This window comes from Euprymna scolopes, chromosome 30 (assembly GCF_053919585.1).
Source record: "Euprymna scolopes isolate OS-2025 chromosome 30, ASM5391958v1, whole genome shotgun sequence".
Taxonomy (NCBI): domain Eukaryota; kingdom Metazoa; phylum Mollusca; class Cephalopoda; order Sepiida; family Sepiolidae; genus Euprymna; species Euprymna scolopes.
This window is the reverse complement of record NC_136511.1, coordinates 73,925,809-73,937,891: the sequence shown is the minus strand read 5'-3', so window position 1 is coordinate 73,937,891 and position 12,083 is coordinate 73,925,809. Positions and strand designations below refer to the sequence as shown.

General features: G+C 35.0%; 1 protein-coding gene across 2 annotated transcripts in view; it reads right to left on the bottom strand.

Moving 5' to 3' along the window:
* LOC145254837 (paladin-like) overlaps positions 1-12,083 on the bottom strand; it is a 187,788-nt gene that overhangs the window by 63,739 nt on the left and 111,966 nt on the right. For both annotated transcript variants that reach the window (XM_080113675.1, XM_080113676.1), the window contains exons 5-6: positions 9,421-9,591; positions 5,482-5,645 (exon numbers count right to left, since the gene is read on the bottom strand). In XM_080113675.1, coding sequence (XP_079969801.1) covers positions 5,482-5,645; positions 9,421-9,591 — 335 coding nt within the window. The remainder of the gene's footprint in view (positions 1-5,481; positions 5,646-9,420; positions 9,592-12,083) is intronic.

The following is a 12,083-nucleotide window of genomic DNA, read 5'->3' as shown; positions in this document are numbered from 1 at the left end:
GCTACAACAAAGTTGTTTCTTGGTCTTCGGGACAAGATCAAAGTCGTGAAGTAAAATTTAACAAATAGCCTCTCAGCTAGCTGAGTGCGTGTTCCATCCCTCCCTGATTAGGAAGCCTCCAAGATCCCCACCCCCTCTTTCTTACAATTTTTGTTTGCACCCCCTCCTCTAAATTTCACTCATCTTGGAGAGAAAGAAATACAAACTAACCCCCATTCCTTACCCACAAAATTTTCTTTTCTTTTCTCCATTCACCCCCATCTAGAGGGTATCCCCACTTAGAGACTGGCCCGCAGAAGCCAGGTTCCTTTTACAAACCTAGTGGAACGGGCAGTCTATCAACTAGACGGGGTTGGGAGGGTTCTACTACCCCCCCCCACACTTTTTTTTTTTTTTTTCCCCACCCTCGACACAAATGAATTATTGTATCATTTTTATTGTTATCTTGTTTTGTTTTTACACGTCAATAAAAAATGTTTTAAAAAAATTGGGAGTTAAGTAGGATGTCCCCCAGTATGAAAGGGTGAATGTGGTATTATGGTGAAAGATACTAGCTTGGAGAAACTTTTGATTTTGTTTAGTTCTGGAGTGACAAGGATGACCAACGACACCCACAATCCCCCCTTTTGAGTTGGCCATGTGCCTAAGTTTTTTGTTCATTTTCAATGTATTTTTAACATGAATAAAGGATTTAATATCTCAAAGTGTAGTATCTTTTCCGGCAGATACTGCAAGCAAAGACCCTATGTGGGGACGACCCCACATATAAGACCTTGGTCAATGTAGGGGCAACCCTTCATACCAATTGTCACTATCCAGCTCCCCTACTTCCTGGGGAGTTGGTCCCCATTTCCCCTTCACTCCTCACTTTAAAAATCGGCCTTGTGCCTAATTTGCTCGGTGGGGGAGCAAATAAATACCATCTGTTCTTCAGATGCTGCACTTCCATTTCTTGTTCTCTTTCAGTGAAGGAGAAATCCTTCACGACTGAGACAATTTTTATTTTTGTACCTTTTCTCCACGTTAAAAAACGACCCTGGTGTCTAACTCTTGTCCCGTGGGGAAGCATAGTAAATAGGTACAACTTGGACACTCACCAAAAGATTGGAAAGAAAACTAGATGGCACGTACACCCATAAGCTACGAAAAGTGGCAAGATCATCCCATGAAGCAACAACTTTATCGCAACCTATCTGCCATATTTGTTATCATCAGGGAGTGACATCTACGATTTGCTGGTCAATGCCAGAGGAGAAAGCAAATGTATTGCTGTGGACTCTACGGCATGGGCACATGAGCATAGGATGACCTAAGACCATGTAGATCCAGAAAATTGCACATCACATCAGCTGGGATCCTGAAGATGTGAGGCAGCTGATGGCAGGGAAGTCTTGAGAAAGAGAGAGAGTCACAGTGGTGCAGACGAGGAGCACGCACAGACAGACAGATAGATAGATAGATTCTCTCTTTAAATTTTTTTCTCTTTTTTTCTGCTTATACCAGTGCTAAAATTAAAGTTGAAATGTGAGCTAATTAAAACCATTCTTTACAACTAGTTGGAAAAATCAAAATATGTTCATAACTAAAAAGTAATCTAGTGTTCAGTAGACGTGTTATTTAGCAAAAAGTCAGGAACCTCTCTCAACTGAGATAAAAGAAACAACTCGTTTACAGAGTAGAATGATAAAATTGTTACCTAGAAAAGATGACATGATTCCATTTCCGCTTGATGAAAACCTGTTTTGTTTTATTGTTTCAGACTATCTACTAGTTGGCCAGTTGTGTATAGAGCGATAGGAGCCTTCTATCATGTCTGAAAATGACACAATGTTCAACAAGCGAGACTGGAGATGCACCGCTGTACAACTCATGCTCTCTACCAATCCAAGTTTTGACAACAGGATCATTGCTAGCAACCTCAAAATGCATTGCAGGATTGCCATGAATAACAGGGATGTGCCCAGGCTGATGAAAACAAAGTTTCCAGCCATGGTTATAGTCTTTGGTGTAGTTTCAAGTGAGAGCCACATCATGCCACCTCACATCTTCAAAGTCGACTTGAAAATCAATACCAAAGTGTACTTGGATGTGCTGAAGAGTGTGGGGATTCCCTGGTGCTATCAGGTGGCTGCTGGCAGACCCTAGGTGTGCAACAGGACTTGATGCCGGCTCACAAGTTCAAAGAGACCCAGGCTTGGTTTCAGAAGTACTGTTATGACATTGTACCCTTCTCTCACTGGCCCCCTCCTTCCCTGATTTGAACCCACTAGATTACTTTGTTTGGCCATATGTCAAGAACATCACCAACATGACCTCCCACAACACCAAAGCTACCCTTCTCTCACTGGCCCCCTCCTTTCCTGATTTGAACCCGCTAGATTACTTTGTTTGGCCATATGTCAAGAACATCACCAACATGACCTCCCACAACACCAAAGCCAGCCTGCTCGCCACTATCCACCAAGTATTTACCAAGCTCATGCTGCGCTTGTGGAAAAGATATGCTTGCAGTTCCGGATCCATATCGAGGAGGTGATTGAGGCTGAAGGTGGCTACATTGAGTAGACATCAGCTCTACTGCATAATCAAGTTACCTGAATTGATTTTTTTTTTCAATAAAAGTTTTAAAATAAAGCTGTAGTTTTGTGTTCTTTAGGACGATAACTTTATCGTTCCACCCTGTAGTAAACCAGAAGTCTTTTGCCTAACATCAAAGCATTGGCACAGTGGGATGTTTAAAGGAAACAATGTATTTTCGATCTACACTGAAATAGTTAGTCATGCACACCAACGATGCCGCTAGAGAATGTTGAAAAAGACAGAGCAGTAGTTTTCTAGCTGACACCAGATCATTGGTTCAACTAAATACTAATGAAAAGAAGAAAGAGTTTTTAGTCACAACTGCCACACGACTATTCATAGGGAATCTTTGGAATATTGACGCCCTTGTTCTCATCTTGAATGTTATTTTTCCAATGTTTCGGCTGATAGAACTTCCGACCTGCTTCAGATATGTGTAATCAAAATCAGGAATCTATATGTCAAAGATTTTCCTTTCTATTTGCTTGTGCCATTTTTTACATGTTCCATTTTTCCTGTGCCATTTTATATTTTATTGTGCTTCATTATTATGACATCAAAATACAACGTAATTGTTTTTTCTTGTCTAAAAAAATGAAATTTTGTATAAATTTGCTGGCTAACCTTTTTTCAAAAAAGGTTTGAAAATTAAATATTTTCATCTCAAAAAAAATTAGCATAACTGACAAAGCAATATACTTTGTCAGTTTAAAAAAAAATTTAATATAATTCATAAAACAATGTATTTTGTCAGCTTGAAAACAAAAATTACCATAATCGATTTGTAAGCTTCAAAGAGAAAAAAAAGTACAAAAAAACATTTTTTTTAGTAGTATTATTTGGATTATTCAGGCTACTGTTCTCATCTTGAATGCTTTTCTTAGTGCTTCGGTGGATGTAACCTTTAACCCTCTTCCAGATTTTTCCTGTCGAACTTGAATCTTTTTTGCTGAACTCAGGAATATGTACAGCATTTTGAACAGAACTCTTATTTAATTCACAGGAATAGCTTGCCATCATTCTGAATAATATTCAAGATTCTCAACTACATTTAATATTCGCAATTGGATTTTTTTTTCTTTATAATAAGAGTTATAATTTTTACAGCAATAGGAAAAACAGAATGTTTGTGAATATTTCTAGAGTTCTTGTAAACACAACGGGAATTTATTAGCAGACATTGAAGAAGTCTGAATTGATTATTTAATAGCCTTGCATTACAGGAGTTAGAATAATTGTTTTTAAAACTTCTCTGCTCAATTAAATTATAATTCATCGAAAGTTGTTTATAAAAAGAAAAAAAAAAGCCAATGTTCATTTGATTTCATATTAGTAAAATAGTGAAAAAGATTGGAAATATTTCAATGAATAAAGTTTATATAGATTGCAGATGATAAGTTAATGAGTTGTGTGTGTGTGTGTGTGTGTGTGTGTGTGTGTGTGTGTGTGTGTGTGTGTGTGTGTGTGTGTGTGTGTAATATATGTGCATGTATGTTGAGACCCTTGTAATCAGATCTCACATGTGTTGGGTGGGCCACCTGGTTCGAATGAAAGATTGTAGGCTGCCAAAACAAATTTTTTTATGAGGAGCTGGAAAATGACAAGCGCCTTCAACACAAGCCTAAGAAGAGGTTCAGGGACTCTACAAAGAATAATTTGAAAGTCTTACAAATCGACATCGAAACAGGGGAAGAACTTACTCTGCAAAGGCCGAAGTAGCGAAAGCTTGTACATGAAAGTTATGATGTTCTAGAGAAAAGAAAGCAGGTTCACAGCAATCTGAAACAAGAGCTTCACAAAGGTTCAATTGACGGTCTTAACCATGACACACAGAGTTGGAAATGCGACACTTGTGAACGAGTGCTTTTGTCAAAAGCTGGCTACGTCAACCACCTTAAGTCGCACAAAACTCCTGTTCAGATCAACTTTGCACCTATTAGTCTGAACCAAACGATCTGTTTAACATGCAGCAAAGTTTGCAAGTCAACTGCTGGTTTGAGAAGACATGGGATTGTTCATAGGAATACCCTTCAACCTCCAGAGGAAGTCAACTCGATGGAAACTGCTCAATTTGTATGTCACATCTGATTCAAGATGTGCAAATCTGCGGCAGGCGTGCAGAGTCATCTGAAATGGCATGGATGACGAGATTCAGAGAACTCAATGTGACGCCGATCATCTGAAAAGATTCAGATATCATCATGTATGTATGTATGTATGTTTGTAAATATTTAACCAATAAACTCTTAAACTACTGGTTACATAACACTAAAATTAATAGGAAATAGTTACCATACACTAAGGATGGTTAAAAATGAGTAAAATCTTTGTTTGGATGAATGAATAATGCATACAGAAATATGTTGGCAAGTTGAAATGCAAAATGTTTATTTCAACTTGCGAACATATGCACTTTTCACTTCCCTGCAACCTCTTTCCCACAGAAGAGACGTTGAGAGCGTCTTTCTGATTTATCATTATTTTAATGGCAAGTGCTCATCTGAGCTCCAATCTTGGGTGCCCCTGGCCTGACTTTCATGTAAAACACTCGTCTTTCTGAAACCACTATCAATAATTTCCCCCACTCTTTATGTGTGCTTAAACCTAAACGTAAATTCCATGAACAAAGCTGCTTTCTTAGATGCATGCCTGAGGAACTGTTTTCCTGCTTTCCATTTGACTACAATATTGTCGTCTTCAAGTTCAATGTGAACAAATTCTTGATGAGCCATCCCCCTAAGTAATCCAATTTACCAAATTTCCACTACTAACGATTACTACGACATTTTCCTATCAACTACTGTACACTCATTAACCCTTATCCTCGAGTGGTCTCCGGGTCTTGATAATTGGTAACTACTATGTAAAAGCATAAGAATAAAAAGAAAACATTGGCCTTACTTGAGATGGTTATATTCAAACTGAAGCTGATGGTAGATCTCTTCCGAAGTCAGAAGGAAATCTTCACACAAAACGCGGTACATGTGAGGTTCCTTTTGTGCATTTGATAAACTGTTGTAAAAGCAGAACTTACAGCTCTCCTCCATGGCGGCATGGTTAAGAACCTGATAACAAAACAAGAATATAAAGTGAAAGAGTGAGAGAAATAGAGAGACAGACAGACAGACAGAGACTTAAAAGACAAATATGATGTGCATTAATATCTAAGCTTATTAGACATAGGAATGTGAAAGAAAGTGACAGAAATAGAGAGAGACAGACAAATGATTGCTTTTCTATGTAGAATTCGTCCTAACTTTCCTAGAGTTATTCTACACAAGTCATCTGTCAACTGTTATATTAGAAAAGTAACTCATTACCTGCAAATATGATACAAGACTTCTGTGACATGTTCTACTAAACTAGACATGTAACAGATTATCTGTTGACTGTTAGATAAGCCATCCGTCACTTCATCTGTTCAATTTTATACGAGGCAAGTCTTTTGTTAGCTTTTATACTAAACGAGTTTTCTATTAATGGTAATGTTTCAAATGTCAGCTATTATGTGATCTATTAGAAAAGATGGTGCTTATTACAAATTACACATAATTAAAAAAAAAAAAAAACAACAATATACAGGAAATACAGAAAAACATTTATAATGTAGATAACCGTCATGGAATGAAAATATTATATTCCAAAAATCATAGATTGATCAAGTAGGTTTTTTTTTCATTTAAGAAAATCAAAATTTAAGCTTTGCCAGATGGGAGAGCAGCTCGTCACCATATTTGTTTGAGATATATTTAGATTCAAGGGCAGACAACTCAATTCAAGGGCAAACAACTCAATTCGATTAACAAAAGATCGCCAATGGCTGCCAAAACTACTTTTCTTCAATAAAAAAAAATACTTGAATACTTTATATGATATTTGGTAGATATCATCTTCATTCCATAATAGGTATGTATGCCATAAAGACCTTTTTTTTTTTTTTTTTAAATATGTGCAATCAAATATACATTGAAATGACTTGGGGTTAAATATGTCTCAGATTTAGGGTTAGTGACCAATGCCCTGCACTAGGGTTAGTTGTGGAGTAAACGAAGATAATATTTATCCACGTAAGAATTAAGGCTTAATGTAAGCATAACCTAATTTTTCCTTTTAAGGAGTTTTTCCTTTTAAGGAGTATTAAAAATGTGTTAAAAGTGGACAAATTACAGGATACTGATTGGACAACTGAACATATGTCACCGTGCGTAACAGCCGTAACACTACTATGATTTTTAACTTAGTTGGATATAGGTACCTTACATTTAAATGAAATTTAAATTGCACCCAAATTTGCGCATATTCAATTTTAACACAAAAAATATGTTTTAACTTGCTTTCAGTTATGCAGAAATACATGCGGGGTATATCATTCAGAGAATTAATTTTATTTGTTTTATGTCGATGCAAATAATTTATCCATCTATAATATTTATGATTAAAGGGATATAACTCTTTTGCAGCCTAAAATTATCTCCCTTTCAAAGAGACATTGTTCCTATTTACAATGCCTCCCCACGGGACCAGAGTTAGACACCAGGGTCGTTTTTTAACATGGAGAAAAGGAACAAAAATAAAAATTGTCCCAATCGTAAAGGAGTTCTCCTCCACTGACAGAGAACAAGAAATTGAAGTGCAGCATCTGAAGAACAGATACTACACTTTGATCTTGTCCCGCAGGCCAAGCCGCTCCTAGTGAGAAAATGCGGCAAGATTTGTCTGTTCATTTATTGAGATTGTCGGACTGACTTCCTCATCTTGGTTGTTATAGTCACAACGTTTCGGCCGTTTTGCCCTCCGGCCTTCATCAGGTGTTTTGTATCGAACAGGAGAACCGTTTGTAAGGAGTCTCGAACCCAACCCTTTATTATTATTACGGGGGGTACCGTGTTCGGACTCCAGCTCGGCTCTGGGACATAGTTGCTGATTCTCTGTTTTGAATGTTACTTTTCACTGCCTTCGTTCAGGATTGAACTCAGCACCTTTGGGTAACTGTAAACTCCTTACAAACGGTTCCCCAGTTCGACAATCTCAATAAATGAAAACACCTCATCTCAAAAATACAGACAATTAAGATTTGTCTGCTTTTGACAGATAACATGATCACAATAAAACAGGGAAACCCAAACTATAGGATGCTACTAAACATAAACCATTGTTTAAATCAACATGATAGTTAAATTGTAAATTGAATCAATTTAATTTGTTCATCTTAACATTGTTTCATCTGTATATATACCCGATATTGCCCGGTTGTAAAATATGCTTAAATATATTTTAATTCATGCAAATTTCGTATTTATTATTATAGAGCAAGTTCTCTTAGGATTATGATATTGTACCAACTATATATATATAGTGATGATTTTAAAAGTTGAAAAATAAAATGGCTTTGGTGCTATCAGCTGGAATCAAAACCAAAATATTTAGCGCTTCAGCCTTTATTGTTAATATTTGAGCTATCGCGAGATGGATAAAAGTTAAAAATTAAGCGATTTAAAGCTAAAAATGTATATGTATACATGCTTAGAAATTGCAAAGTCAACTATTTTTTTTATTTTTTGTAATTTTGACCCCTTAGCAGCTATTTCTACTGACTAAAAACCAAATTAAAAGTGTTCTTGAAGTCCACATACCCACCATATCAAGTATTAAGTCTGCAGACCAAATATTCAGAGAGGAGTTTGATGGAAACGTTTTACAACACAAAGTCACTTTTATATAAATATATATATATATATATATATATATATATATAAAACATGTCAATGTGCTAGAACGCTTTTATCCTAAATTTTATGCAATTATGCACAATGTAGAAACTATGCATAAAAAGAATTAAGTGTGATAGTTAAATGAAACCAATGATCTAATAAGAAACCACTCGCTTTTCAAAGCAATATGCAAATTAGTTAACCTTCATAAAATCGCTTGCATATATGTGACTGAGTATATTAAGTTTGTTGTAATCATTTTTAAATAGAAAACGTAGGTTTTTAATATTAATGTCAGAGCAAGAAAAAACTAAACTTTATAGGTATATAGATAAGAGTGACCTTGTCTGTCTGAAGAATGGGTTCAAACAAACTACTCTGTCATTTTTGACCTACAGACTTGAAACTTGACATGTGGAATATTTACATCTGTTGAACAAATTCGATTTGGTTTTTAGTCGGAAAAAAAGAGTTGATAAGGGATCAAAGTTGAAAAACTGGAACTTGGCAGACGTAAGTCGATTTAATATGTATTCTCTACCCATGCCCAAATATACATTTATACGTTTAGCTGCATTAATTTGTAAAGTTTTTATATTCATGTGTTCTTTAGCTGAGATGGTTGTAAATACCACTGGAGAGCTAAATGTTTTAGTTTCGATTCTATCTGATGGCACTCGAGTCTATTTTTTTAACTTTTGAACTCACTGCTATATATTGGGTACAATATAATAATCAATAGAAAATTAGGTATATAATAATGAATACAAAATCTGCATTAATTAAAATATCATATTTAAGCATATTTTATGATCAGGTAATGCCGGGTGACCTGCTAGTTTCTAAATATTTGTGTCTAAGTATAAAAAAAAAAACATATCATAAAACAACTAGTGCAGAAATTTAGTGCTCATGCAAAAACAAATTGGTGACAAAGCGAAATTAAATTTTTTTTTTAAATTGTCAATTTGTTCAAATGCTAAAACAAATTGGTGATGAGGTAAGATTCCAAATTTTTTAAAAAAATGTCAGTTTCTCCAGATGCAAAAACAAATTGGTGATGAGGTGAGATTCAAAACAACAAAAAAAAAAAATGTCAATTTCTCCAGACGTGCTACATAGCCTTTACCTCTTTTCGTATAGAAATCTCGTTGAGGCTAGCAACTTTGGATGCAATTCCATGAATGACGCATGCTTGCGATTTTTCTTTCTCTCGAATGGAATAGGTGACTGTGCCAGTTGAGAGATCATCCCCAGACAAAAACAGAACTGGTTCTTCACGGAGATTGACCAATAAGATCTACAAAAGAACAAAAACGTAACATAGGGATGTATGTAACCGATTGCAAGGATAAATTTCACAATTTGGGAGATCATGCCCCCCCCATGTGTGTGTGTGGAGGGGGGGGGAAGTAAACACAAAAAACTTTTTTCAAAACAATTTCAACTAAGACAAAATTAAGAGAAAAGGGTTATAATCAGTACCTCCTAACTTCCAGTGTAGCACTACCAGAAACAGTGACAAGGCAAATGAGTTCCTTTACTTTTTTCTCTCATGTCTATATCTCCCCTGTGCATTTACTGTTTTTTTTATTATGTTTTTCCGATCTTCTGTTGAACAATTTTTCTGTCTTATTTTAATTAATTAATTTAATTTGAATGAAATAAAATACATATCAAGTGCGCATGAAAGCCAAATCACAACGCAATATTAGAAAACTAAACAAATATTTTACTTCTTTAAAATTTATAACATAAATATATTTCAGAGCTAAACTCTATTCTCAGAATATTGTTTTCGTTCTTTTTTTTTTTTGTTTGTTTGCTTGTTTTTTTTGTTTGTTTTGCGGCATATCAACCCTTTTCAGGTAATTTAATGCCGAATCCAGTGATTTTAAAGAACAATTTTTTAATAAAGTGTATTTGTTTTTTTAAGTTGGTTTCTATTTAACCCATATTTGGAACTCTAAGAGGTACTACTACTCCGGGTTAGAGTGGACCTGGGAGCAATGGCAATTAAAGGATGGCTCTACACTCCCCAAAGCCCACAAGCTGGGGCCTCACTATCGGATATAGTTTAAGGTCATATCCAGGAGCTTTTTCTTTTTTTTTCTTTTCTTCTTTCTTGCCATGTTGTAAAGTTGGAGAAAGAAACTCCTGTTTGTAAAGAGCCGCGCATTGTATCTCAGCGATTTTGTTTGGAAATGTTATGACAGTGCATAGGCAACGTGAGAATAACGTCAAGGGTGTGAGTTCCATATAGAAACGTTGATTTAATGTGAATAAAATACGTATCAAGTGCACTTGAAAGCCAAATGACAACTTAACATTAGGAAAATAAACAAATATTTTACTTGTTTGAAATTTATAACATAAAGATATTTCGGAGTTTAACTTTCCTCACCTTTACAACATGGTTGGTTGGTTGTTTTTGTTTTACGGCATATCAACCTTTTTCAGGTTATTTAATGCCGAATCTAGTTATTTTGAGGAACGATTTTTAATGGAGTATATTTTTTTTTAAGTCAGATTCTATTTAACCCATAGTTGGGACCCTAACAGGTAACAGGTACTACCACTCCGGGTCAGAATGGACCTGGGAGCAATGGCAATTAAAGGGTGGCTCCACACTCCCCAAGGCCCGCAAGCTGGAGCCTCACCACTGGATATAGTTTTAGGTCATATCCAGGACCAAAAAGGAAAGGAAACAACATACGGAAGATGGAGTTTAGCTCTGAAATATATTTATGTTATAAATTTCAAACAAGTAAAACATTGTCTTTTAGTCTCCTAATATTGCGTTGTGATTTGGCTTTCAAGCGCACTTGATGCATATTTTATTTTGTTGAAAACTTATTTTTCTAATTTCATAAATATAGTTCTTATAAAATTTCAAATAAAATAAATACCTTTTTAAAAATGTTATCAAAAGTGCAAATAAAGATTAATTGTGTTATTTTATGTGTACAATTATGTTTATTTTTATTGTATATTTTTCAATGTCTTTTTCTTATATTTAATTTCAATAAATCGTTCCACAATATAAATACTGAAGAACAATAAAAGTGAAGGAACTGATTTGCCAGAAGTTAGAAAGTATTTGACTATAAACAGAGAAAGACACTGAGTCGGCATATGGGCGGTGTGTAGGCTTAGACAGGAAGTCATCCTTTCATGAAACAAAAGTTATCTCCCCTGCCAACTTACGAATTGCTTGAAATCTTAACCTTCACAACAAAGTTAACATTTCTAATTCTGAACTTTTGAGATGAAGTATGAATGTTTTGTATTATTAAGATTAATCAGACAATCGTTCTTATCCCGAGTAGTATCTGCAGAAGGTTTCGGTTTATGTAACTTCTGACCTCCGTCAGGTGTAAAAGTTGATATGTTTTGGCAGGAAAAAAAAGAGGGGGTGGGGGCGCTTCTGCATTTTAAGGTTTCAAATTTTTGGACTTAGTCGGAAGTAAGTTTACACAAATTATAACGATAATTAAATTATCAGGAACCTTAGGAGTATAATTTCTAAATTCTAATAATTAAATATTTAATTAAATCCACCAACCAATTGTAAATTCTTAGAAACATAATATTTACAAAACTAAGAAATTGCTGTTTTTAGTATGGTTAATCTGTATTATCCGTTATTTAATCAGACATGTTTTGTTTTTTTTTATAATCACTGATATGAGATTAAAAAAAAAAAATGGGGGAAAGCAAGAAATTTTTGTTCCAGCTTGGCTTTCATATCTTGAAATTTTTGTATCCTGGAAGCTGTTTTACACACAAATC